The sequence below is a fragment of the Elephantulus edwardii genome, unplaced genomic scaffold, assembly GCF_000299155.1.
Source record: "Elephantulus edwardii isolate Elephantulus edwardi_28Jun2011 unplaced genomic scaffold, EleEdw1.0 scaffold00027, whole genome shotgun sequence".
Lineage (NCBI taxonomy): Eukaryota > Metazoa > Chordata > Mammalia > Macroscelidea > Macroscelididae > Elephantulus > Elephantulus edwardii.
The window spans coordinates 6,311,802-6,330,609 of record NW_006399777.1 but is presented as its reverse complement, the minus strand read 5'-3'; the positions used below and the strand labels follow the sequence as shown (position 1 = coordinate 6,330,609).

Here is an 18,808-nt window from a genome sequence, read left to right as displayed (position 1 = left end):
AAACTCCATTTTTTTTAAAAAAGAAGAAACAAACATTCACGGTCTGAAGATTTTTCTGGATTTCCCCAAATCATGGTACTGTGTGCATTTCCTCTGAGACAGAATTTGAGGGAATCCCTGATGGTCTATGATTGGATATTTAACTAGTGGGCTTGTCATAGAAACTTTACATTAATAGCAGTCAACAGATTAAAGTCTAGTCCATAAAATTTAAAAATGTTCTAGGAGTTCAATTTAAATATGCAGCTGCAAATCTAAAAAGGTGGGGTTTTTTTTTGTTTTGTTTTTCAAAAGTGCTAATTATTACATTTACTTCAATACATTATGTCCAATTCTTTGTAAAACTGAACCACTTCTGCTTTGAGCACGCTGCTTGTAGCGTCTCCAAGCAGCTGAGGGGGAAAGGAATTCACTTGTCAATGAGTCCAGCCTCCTTGATTTTACTGAAGAAGAACTTCTCCAGAATATTGGCACATTTGTAATATTCACTTTCGGGTGGGTTGTACTCTTTGCAGTTGGTAAACACTCGCTGCAAGTCGGCCATGAATAATTTCTTAGACACATAGTACCTATTTTTGAGGCGTTCACTCATGGTCTTCAGATCTGTAAAAAGAAAAGAAAAAATAATTATATATATTCATATACACAATCTTTTGACTTCTCTATGTCCCTGACAAAACTGAAACCCTGCACACCTGGGTTTATTGCTGCTTTGCTCACAATAGCAAGGAGCTGGAAACAACCCAGATGCCCATCAACAAACAAATGGATAGAGAAGCTGTGGTATATTCACACAATGGAATACTATGCAGCATTGAAAAATAAGGAACTCATATACAAAATGGGTGACCCTGGAGGACTTTATGCTGAGTGAAATAAGAGGACAAATTTTTCATAGGGACACTGTTGTAAAACAGGACTGACATCAGGGTTGGGGAAAGACTGAGAAAGATAGGATAACTTACGTATACTGCATTGAAACAGATGAGGGAGAGAACTGTTTAAAAGGGATATATGATTAGGTATTATTGTCATGACAGGAGTCCAGAACGAAGGCTGCACAGTGTAGTGGACCTGGGGGAGGGCTGTATAACAATGAAAGAATTTCTCTTTTACTTTTCAAAGAGAAGAGTGAACTGGGGCGGGGGAGAGGGGGCAGGGAGAAAAGTGCAACAATGAATGAGTGGAAATTCAAAGTCTCTGTAAACTTAAAAAAAAAAAAAGTGTTACAGCTCTTTTTGAATTTGTCTAGCAGGTCTTCCAGGTTTTCCCGGAAGGCCCTAAAGAAGAAAAAAAAAAAAGAAAATAAAATTTAAAAAATAATAATGAAAAAAATCAACCTGAAACCAGCAGAGAGATCTAAGACATTGATTTGATTACATCTTGATCATCTCAATGTCTTGGCTTACAATAAATGCATATGCTCAAATTCTTATATTTGTTCTTTCTTGAGGGTTTTTTTTTAAAAAAAATACAAAAATCATAGCCATTTCAACATTTAAAATGACTTTGATAATAAATAAAATAGCCAATTGGCTGTCATCAGATCGATTGACTCACATGACCATGGCTAGGTCTCTGTGGTGTAAATCCTAACAGAGGGAGACAGTCCTCTGGCCCACAGGCCCCACCCTTTTGGGAGCTGTGTCCCATGCTCCAGATTGGGCCATCAGCGTTAACGTGAATTTAACGGAACACACTCTCACTCACTGCCGTCGGGCTGGGACCGACCTAGTGGGTTTCAGAGGCTGTGAACTGGAGGGAGGGGACTGTCCATCTTTGTCCTGCTGAGCTGCTGGGTCTGCACCATCACAAAGGCCTAGGGGTTACCAGGGTGACTCCCCACTGACCAGGCCCCCAAGGTGCCTTGTTACTTTAATGGGCAAGAGACTATTTGCATCATCTGGTCCAATCCTCTGTCCATCACGAGGAAGCGGATCAATTGGCAATGATGCGGACGAAGAGCTCATGTGTGGAAATGAGGCACTAAGAACTCTTCACAAGACGCTCAGTCCTGGCTTAAGGCAGGCGAAGGGCTTGCACTGAATCAATCAATGAAAACAATCACACGGAACTTGTTTCACCACATCGGCGGCGGTATGATGCACTTAGAATTTGAGAAACCGAGCGTAAATATACCTACAAATATGCCAGAAACCCTGGACATAAAACACTGTTCAAATGAATTGTGTTTTAAGTTCAAGAATAACCTACTTCATTTAAAAAAAAAATCTCAAAAACAAGTGAACCTTTCAGGACTACCTGTAAAAACATTTCCCCAACAGATCTCCTTGCTTGAAATCACACAGTACTCTTAACTTCATACAAATACAGCAGGTCTTCTTCAAACCTGGTTTCTCAGGGATAATTTACTGAATCCCATACCAATGACAGGAGGTGCTTCAGGACAGGCCCAGGTCCAGCGTTCTGTGGTTCACAGAGTCACTATGAGACGTAGTCACCTGAGTGGCGCCCAGCAATGCTGAAGGAGCCCTGGTTTAAGTGTCTCACTTCCTAAGAGGCTGGCAGCTGGAATCCCCCCTGCTGCTCCAAGGCAGGAAGGTGGGCAGGCTCCTCCCATAAAGGTTTATTAGCCTCAGGGTCCCAAGCCCATCAAAGTTCACAGAAAGGGCGCAGGGCAGGGCTCACTGTTCACAGGGTCACTACCGAGCTGTACCTGACTCGCTGACACCCAACAAGAAGAAACATAACACAGTCACCGTGACTTAGGGCCAAGTCAACACGGGTGAGTTAACGGTTAACTTGTTTATGGGTTGTCGCCAAAGCCTAGTTCCAGCCTTAAATATCGGTAAGTGGGTTGACTGCACATGAAACACAAGTCAGAGTGTCTGTAGAAATGACCCAAACCTTGACATTTGCCTCCATCAGCTCCTCACGTTTTCTAGAAGGAAAGTCAAAATCGCATGTAATGGGATTCCATTTACGAGAGTAAGTTCCTGGGCAGTGTGATGGGCAGAATGAGGAGGGCCGCATTGTAACAGTACCCACAATCCACCAAAGAACGTGGGAACATCGCTTCCATCTCTGGACCTTTGACTCTGGCTCTCTCATTGGTCATCAGATCTGTGGACTAAGCTTTACCTTTTTCTTTCTTTTCCAAATGAGACTTCGCTGGGAGAGAAGTCTAAAAAAGCTCAATATATACAAAGGCTCAGCTACCTTCAAGCCTCTTCTCTAGGAGACCCTGCAGGACAGAGCAGAACAGGGTGCCTGGGGACACAATCATCACAGAAGCAGATGGCTTCGTCTTTTGCCCCATGGTGCAGATGGGGGCTTTGAACAGCCAATCTTTCTGGTAGAAGCAGAACGCTTAAACCACCTCACCAAAAAGACTCAGCAAAGCCCAACTAAAGGTCTCATCCAGGTGTGACTGAGCCACGTACAGACGCTTTCATGAGGCAGGAACTGTGCGCTGTAGTCCTCTGGGGGAGACGCCAAGGGGACGATGCTGATAGGCTGCCCAACAGACTACTTTAACAGTGAAAAGAAAACTAACTGGGGAGAGGAGTGTGGGGGAGAAGAGAGAGAACAAACTTTAGAGAAGTGGGACTGACAGGCTTTGCAAACTTTATCAGGAGATGAGATGAAGGAAACAAAAATGTACTGTAAATAAAGCAAGAGAGGTTTGGTGAACAACAGCCAGTCCTACACATTCCCTGCCTCTTCTAAAGTTATGAATCCATTTTACTTGCTCTGGACTTCTTTTGATTTTTTGCAGTGACCAGAGTGCCTGGGTTAAAAAAGCTTGGCAATACCAAAGATGGAGACGGCACTAAGTTAGTCTGTTTTTTTAACATTTACTCCCGACTTGGGAATTCTCAGGGGGTCAACTCTGTCTTCCAATCCAAGCACACCAAGGAGACACAGCAGCGAGGGCGGGCTACCTCCTTACTGCCCAGCGCATGGAAAGTGATTCAGATCACACCCATGTGGGGGATAGAGAAGAAAAGAAGGTCTTTCAAAAGACAGTAACAGGGACAAGGAAAACGCCTCACGTGCCATTCCTGACCTCAAATTTGCAGCTCTTTTTGGGGCAACATTACCTATTTGCTTAGTACCTGAAGGTATCCTAAGGCAGTGGGGTGGGGTGGGGGGTAGTGCTCTAATTGTTGTTATGTGCCCTACACAAGGAGGAATCTCACCCCACCCCCCATTGTAAGTTTTCTCTGCCCAACAGAAGTGCCCTCCGACCTCAACAAACACGGGGGGCCTCCAACCCAGCCCTCTCCGCCCGCCCCCGGAGCTCGAAATCCACATTTAAGAAAATGTGAGCCATTACCCATGGGGAACCTTATAACTTCATAATAGCCCGGAGCTTCGGTTCTCTTCACTGGTTCCATGAAAGGCCAAGCACTTTGGTGGCTCTTGGGTAAAGAAAAGAGCAGGGTGTCATGTGAGACAACGTCATGGGGGAGGTCAGGGTGGCCTACGTGCAGGAGGCGAGGGGGAGGCACACGCACCTTCACCTGCTGGAGGACGCTCTTGAGCGTGCTGTAAAGCTGGTCGGCGTCTTTGGGGTCTCTACTTGAAAGAAAAGCAAACAACCAGGACCGCGAATTAGGCTTTCACCCCGTGGCGGGCTGACTCCTAGACACCTCATTCTTACAAAAACCTCCAAGTGCAATCCTTGCAGAACTGTTTATGGACGTGGCCGCCAAGCCAGTGTTGGACTGGAGACTACAACCAGTTAGTTTGCCCTTTTGCTCCAAGTTGCTGGGAGGGGAGAAGTGGCGTCCATGGACTTCCTTCTGCCCGTCATACTTACCTTCTCTCTTTTCCACTTGGTTTCCAGCCTGTCTCTCCTATATGTCAACGAAATTAAACACTGAATGAGAACTGCTTTCGGTCAAGAGAATCACATAGTTAACACTTATCTAAAACGCAATGAATTACAGCCATGCCTCTATACACGTCCGCCTGGGGGAAGGTAGGGCCTAACGCTGACTCCAAGGCACCTCCTTACGCAGCGCACACGAGGAATCATTCCCTGGACTGTCACGACTTCCCTGTACCTGAGTGGTTTCCTCAGAGGAGCTTCTACTTGTCAGAAGCATTTGTAAAAAGGTTTGCTTTCAAGCACTATGCGCGTGGATGGTTCCCAACTGTATTTGCCTGTGTATTCTTCACTAGCTTATTAACCACGTCAGAGAGTTAAGAAGCTGTGATTTTAGATTAGGAAACCGTACATCCTCGTCATTTTTATTTGACCAAGACACGGTTTGCCATGGGAGATGGTTCTGTCCAACTAAAGGGGAACACAGCCTGGACTTGGGGCGACGTGGTCTGACTTCTCCTAACAGCTAATTAAACTCTTAAGAAGTGATAATCAGGGGTGGGGAAAAATTAAGGGGTCATTCCTTTGCAGCTGAGGGGCATGCATGAAGAAGGGTGTCGAACCCGGGAAGCAGCCACCCTCACTCACAATGTCCCCAAGCGAGTGGGAGCAGAACTGCAGAGGTTTCCAAGGCTGTCACATTTAGGAAGCAGATTGCCAGGCCTTGCTTCCAAGGACCACCCTGGGTGGCTTTGAACCATCAACCCTGTACCTAGCAGTCTAAAGCTTAACCATTCACGCCACCCAGGGACTCCTAAAACAAAAACTCTCTAGGTCTATCAGTGTTAGTAAAACCTGCTGTAAAATACGTCATGTAGGCAAGTCCTACACCTTGTACACCCCAGCCAGACAATGTCTCATCTTCCTCTTCCTGGAGAATTTCAGTTTGCTTAATTCTGCTTTATTCAATCCTCAGTGCAGTAGAACCACCCAGATTTTAACAGTGTGAAGTTACTGATATTCAGGGCCTTGTGACTGACAGTAATAATACTTCAAAGCTAGTTTGTACGGTTTAACCGAGTAAGACCCACCTTTAAGAGACACACGGTCATGAACCCCTGGCAAAAACTCTTTTAACAATGGTATAATGTGTCCTCAAATCCACTCTAACAGGACAGAATTCAGAACCCCACCCTCCCAGGTTCCCAGCGTGCGGTCTAACTTAAAGCGTGCTCTGGAAGTGCAGTGGAAACGGGGGGCTCTCCGCTTAGATGAACTTACAGCTCTGGAACCTCTAAGGGGACTCTGTCTGCAGGGTTATGAGGCATCAGAATTGCCTTGCCACCAACAGGTTCATCTTTAAAAGAACAAAATCGCCACGGGGACTAATCATCATTGTCCCACAGGGCAGCGGGGGTCCAAACCACCACACAGTCTGTTAGTGGCAAAGAGCTTCACTGCTGAGCCACAAGGGGTCCTGGGAAAACGCTGGGGAACTCTGAGGAGTGGCATGACCTCCAGCACACGCGGCAAGAGGTGTTTCTCTCCCGTTCTCGGAACCGAGCGCTGCCCCAGCACCGGCCACGGAAGCTGAGACACCGCGCCGACAGCAAGATGCTGGGGAGGTCCCCGTGGAGCTGCCCCTTTCTCTACAGCAACGTCACTGCCCCCAAGTCGGTCCTGACCCGGACACTCCATCGGGTTTCTGAAGCTGTGGATCTTAACAGGAGCAGACTGCCTCTTCTCTGTCCCCCTGACTGGCCACCGCGGTGCCTTCGATCTGAGGGCTTGCCCTGAGCTCAGGGGCCCAGTCTGGACAGTTGTGCTGTTAACAGACAGGCAGTGGACAGAATCCACCTGCATCTCAGGAGAAAGGCGGGCAGTCCACCCTGTGCGATTGACAGTCTCTGAAACCCCGCTGGGGGGTCACCAGTGAGTCAGCTCCGACTGGGTGGCAATGAGGTTTCTTTCTAGTTATTTGCCAATTACAGTTAAGTGGTGTGACCTTTCTGAGAGGCACTTTCCCCCTATAAAAGCAGAATTCTTCTACCTGCCAGAGCAGCACTGAGCTACAATTACCAGACTCGCAATCAATCAATGCTGGAGATTAATAGCTCTAGTCAGGGGTCATTTAAGCTTTGGGCTTGTTCGTGTTGAGAGGAGTAAGAAAGGCAGACAAAAGGAGGGCTTTTGCTACTTTCTTAAAACAAATGGGAATAAACACCCACTGAGACCCACGAGGCCACCAAGCCTCCGAGTTCCTGCTCTTAATAATCGTTACACGCACAGCTCGGCACCACACAACACGGGCTTCCTAAAAGCGGTCTATACATACTAATCCCAGGAATGCTCTCGATGGGAATCTGCCGGACTCCGTCTTTGAAACAAGAAAGTCCCGGGTAGACCTTTCGAATCTGGGCTTGCTTTCTTTCAATCAGCTTTTTAATAATCTGTAAAGCAGGAAAAAAAAAAAGAAGTGTGTTTAGGATAAAAAGGTTACTGTTAAATATAAAAATGAGATCGCGAGTATGAAGGACAGAAATAAAGAAACTGGTGCCAAGAAACGAACAGGCCTTTACTGCGTGGTCTGAGAGGGACGCCAAGTGACCCACCACACAGCATGTGGACAAGACTGAAATGGCACCGGGCAGTCTTGGGGGGAAGGTTCCTTCTTATAGGGGTCCTGGGGAGGACGAAGACGGGATTTCTCAGAATTTGGGTTGTAAATTAAGTTAGGCTTGGGCTATTTTGATCAGGCTCAGACCCTTATCAGGATCCACTGTCTGCTCTGCCTTTGATATGACCAGCTTAGATGTTATCAGGTTTCTCAGGAAGCAATCGATCTGGGGAGTGGTGGGGACAGGACAACTACCATATTCTTCATCAGTGACCCTCCAGACTGCCCACCAGACGAAGCATTCTCCCAACAAAAAAGAAAGCCTACATGAAGCAGAAGAGAAGATACTATTTCACAGTGAAGACACGGAACACCCCATCACACCAAGCCAGTTAGTGACATGCTTGCAACTGCCTGAAGGACTTGGTCCCTGCCACCCTGGAAGGTCAGGCCTGAAGGAACACACTCTTCCAAGTCCAATGTCATCTTGAGCATCAAGGCTAATAACGCGGCTGTCTTCTCTGAGAAGGCTCAGGTCCAATTACAGGAAAGCAGTCGAGAGCTTCCTTAAGACCCACCCAGTCAGGTGTCAGACCGCTTCACTCCAGTAACTACTCCCTTAGGGAGCTCTGGTGGCCTCGTGGTAGGAAGCGGAGCTGCAATCCTGAAGGTATGCGGTTTGAGCCCCCCTGCAGCTCTCAGAGAGAAGGATGGACAAACTTGAGTGAGATGAACTACCTCTGAAAACCCACTGGAGGGTGAGCTATGGGTCAGTTCCCACGAAGGGTCTGGCACAAACAACAACAATAACGAATCCCTTAAGACAGTGGGGAAAGGAGAGGAGTGGGCAGCCAGGAAGCCCCCAAGCCTGTGATGAACGGGTCTATTCTTATTTAAGTGATTGAAAAGGGGAGGCCAGTCTATGCCATTTACATCTGAAAAGCAGCTCTCCCCAGAAGCACAACGCTGGAAGGGTAGATCTTGAGAGATGGGCTGCTTTGTAACATCTTTCCCAGCCGACTGAGGTGACTTTGCCAAGACAAATCAGCTTTGCCTTCAATATACTCAGAACTACACTTCAGCACACAAGAAACTGGACCACCTGCTCACCGAATTCAGAGGAAAGCAGTAACAGTAAAAACAGTGGAAGCTGCCAGCTTGATCCTGGGCTGAAAGTCTTAACACGAGGACAATGCCCACCCTCCCCAGGAGCCCTGGAGGACTCAGATCAGCCCCTGGCCAGCAGGACAGCACACTGTCTCATAAACTCGCATCACATGCCAGCAAAACGCTGCGGAAGATGATCTCATAATGTCCAATCCGGAGTCCGTACCTTACTTCAGAAAGCCCAGACTATTGAAGGATTTGTTTGGCATATTCATTCAATAGGTATGGAGAAAGAATACATCCTGAGTACACACCTTTCTTGATTATAAACCACGCAGTCTACCCTTTGTCTGTTTAGATGACAGCTTCTTGGTCTAAGCATAGGTTTCCCATAAGCACAATCAAGTGTTCTGGGATTCCTATTCTCCTCACTGTTAGCCACTTTGTTGTGATCCACAGAATCCAATGTCCTTGCTTTCTTAACGTTGAAATGTGATCCATACTAAGGGCTGCAGTATTTGATCTTCTTTCAGCCAATATCCACCTGGTATTGGCAGTGAGTACATAGTTTAAAATCAGGAAGGGTGTGTGCCAGGAATAGGTCCTCTCTCCAGACCTGTTCCATCTGTATGCTGAGCAAAGTATTTGTGAGGCCAGATTCTTAAGCATGAGGATCTAAAGAAATTTCATCAGCAGCCTGTGTTACGGAGATGACACGAGCTTGCTTGCTGAAAAGTGAGAAGGACTTGAAGATCAAGAACTACAGTCTTCAGCATGGATTACATCTCAACACCAAGAAAACAAAGGTCCTCACCTTTTGGCCAATAAGTAATGTCATGAAAGATTGGAAAAGGATCGAAATTGCTGACTACTTCATCTTACATGGATCCACATTCAACCCCCTTGGGACCAGCAGTTAAGAGATCAGAAGACGTACTGCACTGGCTAGGTTCACTGTCAGAGACCTCTCCAAAGTGCTGAGCAGCAATGATGTTGTCTGAAGACCAAAATGAGCATGTTTCAAACCATGGTGTCTTTAATCACTTGCTGTGTGTCTGAAAGCAGGACAATAAATAAGAACGACAGAAGAAAAATTGATGCCTGTGGGTGTTGGAGAGGAGCACTGAAGAATATAAACAGTTATGTCGTGGAAAAGTGTAGCTGGAGTGCTCCTCAGCATCTGAGATATCATTGCTGATGTCAGATGGATCCTGGCTGAAAGCAAAGAATACCAGAAGAATGTCTATGCAAAAGCATTCCATTGTATGGATCGTAACAAGTTACGGCTAACACTGGGAAGAACAGTAAGCCCAGAACACTTGATTGTGCTCATGTAAAATCTATACCTAGACCAAGGGGCTGTTGTGGGAAAAGAGCAAGGAAACGCCAGATGGTTTAAAAGTAAGCAAGGTGTGTATCGGGGTGGTATCCTTTTCCCATACCTAGTCAATTTGCATGCTGAGCAAATTATTTGAGCAGAATGTGGCATCAGGTTAAGAGGAAGACTCATCAAGAGCCTCTGTTATGCAGATGACACATGGCTGCGGAAAGTGAGGAGGACCTGAAGCACTTGCTACAGAAGATTAAATACTGCAGCCCTTACTGTGAATCGCATTTCAACGTCAAGAAAGCAAAAAACAAAAATCCTCACCACTGGCCCGGTAGATGACATCATGCTAGAGGGAGAAAAGACAGAGACGAAAAATGACTTCATCTTACTTGGAATCACAATCAATACACTTGGCAGACAGGAAACCAGGAGATGTATTGCACTGAGAAAATCTGCAGTCAGGGACTGGTGCAAATTACTGAGGAGCAATGAGGTTAGTTTGAGAACTAAGGTGCACCTGTTTCAAGCCATGGTCTTTTTAATCATTTACAAAGCTGCTGAGAGTTCAAAAGCGGCTAAGGATAGCAAAAAGAGAAATGACACATTTGAACTCTGCTGAAGAGGAGTGCTGACTCTTTGAAACAAATATTTCATAAACTGCAAACAAACTTCTCACACATAATAACACTATATTGATAAGATACAAAATCAGGCTTACTATTAATGCCATCAGAGAGCTGACAGCATTAAAAGGCAAAACCAAACTCAATTTCAGAGAAGCACCATGCCTTTCAAAGAGAACCCTGCAGGGTAAAGAGAAAAATCTCCCACCTACGCTTTGCCTCTGCATTTCCTGCTTCCTGCATCATTCAGGATTTCGCACATACGACCCTTCAGTGTTGCAGCTCCAGGCTTGAATGTGTTCTTCAGTGCTTTCAGCTTGAAAAATCCTGGCATAGTCTTCTCTTTTTGGTTTTCTAACTCTAGCTTTGCATCTTTTGTACTATTTTGCTTTGTCTTCTCGAACTGTCCTTGAAACCGTCTGTTCAGCTCTTTTATCTTAGCATTCCTTCCTCTTGCTTTCAGCGTCTTTTCATTCCAGGACAAGCTTCAGAGTCTATTCTGACATTCACTTTGGTTTTTCCTTCCTTCCTTCCTTCCTTCCTTCCTTCCTTCCTTCCTTCCTTCCTCCCTCCCTCCCTCCCTCCCTCCCTCCCTCTCTCCCTCTCTCCCTCTCTCCTTCCTTTCCTGTCTTTGTAATGAACTTGTGCTATCTTGATATCCTTGAAGACATCACACAACTTGTCTGGTCTTTGGTTATCAGTGTTCAGTGCATCACATCTACTCATGAGACGGCTTTTCAATTTAGGTGGGATCCATTCAAGGTCTTATTTTGATTCTTGTGGACTTGTTTTAATTTTCCTCCCTTTCCATTTGAACTTGTACATGGCTGAGAGAATTTTTACACCTCGAAGAAATTAAACAAAAACAGTAACATGTAGACAAGGGGAACAGCAGCCAGTCAGTAGCAGCCCCAGGGCCATTCTGTCTGTCTTGTAGCGCTAGTCAGCGTTACAGGAAGTACTCCAACAACAAGTATTTGCTTAATGCAACTATAGTAATGAGTTACAGTCAGTCTACCCTAACTAGGGTAGGAGTGGTTGGCACTCGATCCTAACTAGGGCAGGAATGTCTGGCACTTGCAGAACTGGTCTGAGAACAAGCAGGCAAGAACAAGCATGACGTAAGTACACAGCTGGATGTCTGGACTGAGACGAAGAGAAAAGATCTAAGAAGTTCAAACTGATGGAGTGATGATCCTTCCAAGACACTTAACACAGAAGTTGAATTATGTGCTGCCTACAAGTCTGTTGATCACTGTCCCCCAGCCATTTCTCTTTTCTATACACTGTACACTTGGGGAAACGGAGTTTGGAAAAGAAAGCCTCCAATGCAGCCACCAACTAACTTTCTAGGAAATCTCCTTTCTTTTTCCAAGAAACTGGGGATGGTCACCCCCCTTTAATAGGTTCTTTTTTAGTTCACATGCAGGAAAGACTACTCCAACAACAGAAAAGAAACCCCTTAGCATTGGGACGATTGTTGCTGTGTTTTCTCAAGTCAGAGCCAACCCGTAGCTGAGCCTCCAGTGGGTTTTCTGAGGCAGTTAATCACCCTGGGAGGGGAATAGCCATCCTTCTGCAATGAAGCAGCTGGTGGATTGGAACCACGGTCAACACTCTTGGCACCAGTAGCCAGGAAATAAAAAAACATATTGCGATGGGAAAGTCTGCTGTCAGGGACCTCTCCAAGGTACTGAAGAGCAATGGTGTCACTCTGGAGACTAAGGTGTGTCTGATACAGGCTATGGTCTTTGCAATCACTTGTTATGCGTCAGAGAGTTGCACAATGACCAAGGAGGATAGAAGGAGAATTGATGCCTTTGAGCTGTGGGGCTGGAGAAGAGTACCAAGAGTACCATGGACTGTTAAGAAAACAGACAGATTCATCCTGGAAAGGGTTAAACAGGGCGGCTACTTGAAGACAAGGATTCTGAATCTTCGTCTGACATACATTGGAAATGTTGCCAGGAGGGACCAACCGGTCCTTGGAGAGGGACATCATGCTTGGGAGGGTGGAGGGACAGCGCAGGAGGAGAAGACCCTCTATGAGATGGATTGATTCAGTGATTGGGTAATGTTGGAGACAGTGCAATTGGCACACGACAGAGCAGAGTTTAGAGCTGTTGTACATAGGGTCGCTATGAGTCGCAAGTGACTCGACGGCACATAACAACCACCACCACCATCTGTGGGTTACCTGCGAAACTCTTTACCACTTGGCCCCCAGAGCTCCCCAGCAAGAAGATAAACATTTGGGATAAACAGTTATCAGCCAGAGAGACTGACTGATAAATCGTGATGTAAACTGAACCCCTTACCTTCAAGTCAAGACTGACTTGCAGCCAGCCCTCCAGAGGGTTGGCGGAGGCTGTAAATCACATGGGAGAAGACTTCCCCTCTTCCTCCCACAGAGTAGCCAGCGGAGACTGAGCGGGGCATGCAGCTCCCTCCACACTGGGTCACCAGAGGTGCCAAGTGATTGCGGGCAAGAGGTGAGATGCTTAGTCCCAGCCGCTGCACTGGACTTCAGAGGAGGGGCCGGGTCCTCCTTTTCCGCAGAGCCACTGCTGAAGGTGAGCCACTCGAGAAGCATGGACTCTGCTTAACAGAGCGACAGTGACCACACCACTTACAGCCCCGAGCAAGATGACAGTATGGCATCGTGCTGCCAACCCAAAGGAACGTGGTTCAAGGCCACCTGCTGCTCCACAGGACTAAAACAGACAGTGTCCTCCTGTGCAATTTCCTGTCTCTGAAAACCTGATGGAGGATCAGCTACAGGTCAGATCTGACTCAAAGCCAACGAGCTGAGTTCAACGGCCATATGACAACAGTTACAAGAGAGTGGAGAGAGAGAGGTGATTTGGCGGGAGGCTAAGTCCAGAATGGAAAAGTCCTTGAAGGTGGGGTTGACGTCTGTCACCATTCAATAAGGTTCAGGATCTCCCTGGCAGCAATGGGCATTTTTTGGTTTGTTTCTGTATTTGCTTTGGGGATTGACACTCCTAGGGACAGTAAGAGGAAGATGAAGGACTTGTCCGAGAACAATTGGAGAGAACCCCCAGCCAACGAAGACGGTGACTTCCCGCCGACTCACACACCCAGAGGCCACACGCGCCACTCCAGCGGCTCGCAGGAGGAACGTGCCGTCGGCGTATTACTTACCTCCTTCTGCTTTTTGATGATGACAGAAAACTCTGTGTACGGGATCTTCGGATTTAGCTCACATCCCATTAAAGTGGCTCCTTCATAGTCCTTGATGTAGCCAACGTATTTGGTTTTAGGTATTTTGATTTCTTTGGAAAAACCCTGCCAATTAAACAAATGCATGCCCGTGGGTAAGGGGCGCCACAGACCAATCACGTGAAGCTCTGGGCCTGGCCTGTGGGAAGCACGCTCTTTCCAAGTCCTCAGCGCACTGCCCACAGGGGTCCCCAGGCTGCAAATCTTATCCACAATCAATAATGTCTCATCTTCCTACTAGGACCAGCCAATGGCTTTGAACTCAGTTAGCAGGTGAACACGTGCAACCACTGCACAACCAGGGATCCTATGGCTTGGAGATGCATGTGTATGCTTCTTGTAGGTAAAGTAGGAAACAGTGAGACTGGAGCGTTATTTAGATGCAGGCTAACCGAGGACATAGAAGGAAAACCCACCGCCAACCGAGCCAATGCCAGGGCACGGCGACCCCTCATTGGGTTTCCAAAGCTGTCAACCTTCACAGGAAGAAACTGCCCATCTTTCCACCAAGGAGCAGCTGGAGTATTTGAAACACTGACCTTTCTGTCAGAAGCACCAACACGTACCATGTTATGCCACCAGAGCTCCTTATGTTAAGAAAAAAGAGCAAGAAACAGTAGCGAACATGATGGAAACGTACCTGTTTCTTGAAGTACCCAATTGCATATTCATCTGCATATGTGAGGAAGTTCAGGATGTTGTGCTTTATATGATATTCTTTCAAGTGGTTCATTAAGTGTGTTCCATAGCCCTGCGAGAAAGGAAGTGGATGGACAGACAGATTAGGTCCCAGAGGAGAAAATCCTATAAATGTAACAGGAAATGACTGTTAAAGTGAGGAGTTTGCACATGAACTGCTGAAACACAAGTAGTTACAAATGTCCAACGTAGCTACAGCTCACAGATACAAAAGAACTCCGCTAGAGCTTCTTATAATAAAAATCTGATGTATACAAATATCTCACTACAACAAATGGGGGTACTTTTTTATAAGAATCAAACAATATTATATTAAAGATGTTTTAGTGAAGGGAGAAATGTTTAATGTTTTTACGCATAGCAAGGAACACTGTATGCTATATTTGGGGCTAGGGGGTGGGGTTTGGGGAGGTGCGGTGGGGGGGGGTTGGGGACCAATGGGGGAGGTTTTAGGAGAGGAGCAAAGGGGGGGGGGAGGGGGGAGGGGTTTGTGCGGGGAGAAGGGTGCAACAATGAATGAATGGAATCCCAAAATCTCTGTAGATGTTCATTGAAATGAAAAATAAACAACCTAAATTTAAAAAAAAAAAAGAAAAATATCTGACTCACTCACATTATAGACAAACTTTTCTACAAAAGGATAAATTCAACTAAAAGACAGACTTAAGAGTGAAATTTATTCATAATCCTGAGACTTTTTCGGAATGAAATAGAATATCAACACCCTTTCACACATTTCTGAAAATGAGGTACAAAATTTAAAAGGTGAAAATGCTTGGGTCAAGATACAATCGTCATTTGAAAGCGGAAGCTGCTTGTTCTTTGAAAAGAACACACCAACCAGTTACCAGCTGCTAATTCATTTTCAATCCTAAATATTCCTTGGTGAATAGTAATATAAAAGGTTTGGGGAGCTTTTTCAATAATTTTTATTGTGATTTAAAAGAAAGTCTACAGAAAACTTGGATTTTCATACATTCATTGTTGCACATTTTCTCCATACTCAATCCCTACCCTAGTTGACTTTTCTCCTTAAATAATTCATTCATTGTTGTACATTTTCCTCTCCCTACCCCACCACAGTCTACATTACTATGCATTTCTTATTCTGGATTGTTGTCATACAAATAATGCCTAATTATATATTTTTTTTTTATTATATATTCCTTTTATTTATTTTTTTTATTGTATTATTTTTACATGTACCGTCAAATCACATCTGACTGGTACAGGAGGAGATTGCCCCCTCCTTCTCCAGCAGAGCATCTGGTGGATTTGAACCACGTACCTCTGGGATTGCAGTGCAGCGTCTTGCCACTAGGCCACCAGAGTCCCTTATATATATTCCTTTTAAATAATTCTTTCGCTCATCTGTTCTAATGCAGTGTTCCTTATCCTGTTTTATAACAGTGATATTATGCAGTATTTGTCCTTTTCTGACTGAGATATCTCACTCACTATAATGTCCTACCCATTTTGTATGATATTGTATGGTTTCCTTGTTTGTTTTTTCAGTGCTGTGTAGTATTCCACTATGTGAATATACCACAGCTTCTCTATCCATTCATTTGCTGATGGGCACTTAGGTTGCTTCCATCCCTTTGTGATTGTGAACAAAAGAGTAAATGTTGAATATGAACACTTGCTAGAACGTGAAATGAAAGATTATAATGAAAAATATAAGTGAAAAGGACTAATGTTTACTAGAGGGAGCTCGAGTAGCCTGGTGGATAAGGAGCTGTACGATCAATCCAAAGAGAGGCAGTTCAAATCCACCAGCAGCTCCCTGAGAACTATAGGCAATCTCCTCCCATGTGAAATGCAGATTCTGAAAACCACAAGCAACATCCTGGGTCCAGCAGTCACAAAATCAAAAGATGTGTTGTGCTGAGGAAAACTCCGCTGTCCACAGTGCTAAAGAGCAGTGATGTCCATTTAAAGACTAAGGTGTGCCGGAGTCAACTCCCTGCGTGTTCACTTGCTTCCTATACATTTCAATTGTCCGACAATGTGTTAAAAGGATGACTTGGGAAGATTTTTGAAGTCTTCCAGTTGTGGTGTGGGAGCAGAGCACTGTAGACTCCATGGACTGCCAAAAGAAAAATCTAGTCTCTCTTGGAGGAAGTGCAACCAGGGTGCTCCTTAAAGGCAGGGGTGGGGAAACTTGGTGTCACATTCTTTGGGCATGTTGGTCTGAAGGTTATCATTTGAAATGATAAAATATATATAATGATAAAAATGATAAAATGTGAAATGATAAAATTTGAAGGTTATCATTTGGCCAAGATTTTGGATGTATTTTCAAAACATAAATTTGGAAACATTTTTACACTCCCACTCAAGGATTCTTTGCATCGGTAGGTAAAACTGCACCTGAGACTAGTCAGCCTTATTCTTTATTCCTCCCTGAAGCCCGGTCTACTTCTCCGAGAAGCCTCACCGTCTGTCTGTCTCTCCAACTGCTGACAAGTCAGAATCAACTCATAGCTGGCCGTCTACTGGGTCCTCAAAGCTGTAAATCACATGGGAGGAGACCCCCCACCATCCTCCTGCAGAGCCACTAGTAGGTTTGAAATACCGGAGAGGCATCTGTTCAGCAAACCAAAAAAATTTAAACTCACTGCCGGTAACAGATTCAAAGTGCCAGAGGAGCCAGGCCTCGGGGTGAGGAGCACAACTGGGTACAGACCACACCACCGAAGCTCCCCTCCTGTGGATAAGTCAACACAACTCAGCAGTTTTTCTTTCAGACTCTACGCTTGCAAACAGAGAAATCTTCAGTACTGCGTCTCAGGATTAATGAAGGATACAGGCCAGTTAAAAAGACCAGTAAATTAATTAGTTTGTTCTCTCATTCCTGTTTTTATGAAACAGCAAGTTCTGAATATGATGTGAAAATATGTAGATATCTAAGCATGGCTTTGTCAAAGTCCTCTGTTCTGCTGCATTTGCAAAGACTGATTTTCATTTTCGAAAGCTACAGCTTCAATCCACTTACAAGAAGCACTGCTTTTTTTTTCCAGATCTTCCTACGGAGTTTGTGATGTTCGGCTCCCTTCCCTTGAGTCTTTAGGAAATTACATGGTTTGCGGAAAAAAATAAAATTGCCCTTCTGGGATGAAATAAGACAAAAGTACCCAATTCATATTAAATGCCTTTCATTCCCCTCTAGTGGCCCCAAAATAGTCCAAGTCAAACTCAACCAACCTTCCCAACCTGGTGAGGCTGTCTTGGAAAACAAAAATCGTAAAATCTTTTTTCTGAAATTATCAACCAAGGAAATTTTTCAAAGTCCCTCCCTACAAAAAGTAAAATTTTCTATTAAACTCCTAAACTCTAGACATTTGTGACTAAGTCTCTCACTGTAACAAAATAAAAAACAAAACAAAATCCAGCTATATATACAGCAACAGCACCATCTAAAGACAAACTGTCAGAATTCCCACCCCAAAAAAAAGAGGCCGAGCCAAGTCTCAAGTGAGCGTGGGCCTCTACCTCCTCTGACTGATGGGATGACTGACGTGAAATCCAAGAACAGCCTCTGTCCTGTGACACCAGTGCTGGGAGTGAAAGGCCCCATGTGCGCACCAGGGGATGACCCTGGCCAAGCGGCTGCAGCTGGCCGTGTGAACGGCGAGGAAAGGAAGTGGAAGCACCCACGGCCCTGGCTGTGCTGCCGAGCTGAGAACAATCTGGTCTGGTGACAAACCATTGGGCTGTTGTACATGGCACTGGCTGGCACGGGCTCTGCAGAGTGAACTGTGTTCTCAGACAGGAGGTGACCACCACACCTCAGCTATGAGTTGGCTCTGACTTGACCACAAGGAGATTACGACAGCTCATTAAGAAATCTTCCTCACATTTAACCCAAGTTGCAAGAGCAATGTTTTTGGGGTACTGTGTAAAATAAGAGAGATTTCTAAATTCGTTTCCTTTTGCATGCTTCCTTTAAACGCTATTAGGAGATCTGCAATAACATGTATGGTTCACATGTACAGTGTTTTCTGTTTTAGCATATCTCTTTGACGACGTAGCCTGAAAACTCCCACAATTTTTTTTTCTTAGCAACTATTTAATGTGGAGTTGTTTATCTTTTCATCCCTCAACATTTCCACAGCATTTTCTTCAAGGCTCCCAGACACCAAACAGGGAATATTTCTTTAGTTTCTCCCTCCTAAGAGCAAGCGACTGAACTGAATGCACACCCATGTTTATTGCAGCTTTGTTTACAATAGCAAAGAGTTGGAAGCAGCCTAGGGGCCCATCAACAAAGGAATGGATAGAGAAGCTGTGGTATATCCACACAATGGAATACTACGCAGCATTGAAAAACAAGGAACTCATGCAATATTATTCAAAGTGGGTGACCCTGGAGGACATTATGCTGAGTGAAA

General features: G+C 45.2%; 1 protein-coding gene across 1 annotated transcript in view; it reads right to left on the bottom strand.

Moving 5' to 3' along the window:
* Nucleotides 1-409: 409 nt before the first annotated feature.
* KAT2B (K(lysine) acetyltransferase 2B) overlaps nucleotides 410-18,808 on the bottom strand; it is a 155,808-nt gene continuing 137,409 nt past the window's right edge. The window contains exons 13-19 of the mRNA XM_006883408.1: nucleotides 14,356-14,466; nucleotides 13,638-13,781; nucleotides 7,131-7,245; nucleotides 4,787-4,823; nucleotides 4,482-4,545; nucleotides 4,301-4,385; nucleotides 410-603 (exon numbers count right to left, since the gene is read on the bottom strand). Coding sequence (XP_006883470.1) covers nucleotides 410-603; nucleotides 4,301-4,385; nucleotides 4,482-4,545; nucleotides 4,787-4,823; nucleotides 7,131-7,245; nucleotides 13,638-13,781; nucleotides 14,356-14,466 — 750 coding nt within the window. The remainder of the gene's footprint in view (nucleotides 604-4,300; nucleotides 4,386-4,481; nucleotides 4,546-4,786; nucleotides 4,824-7,130; nucleotides 7,246-13,637; nucleotides 13,782-14,355; nucleotides 14,467-18,808) is intronic.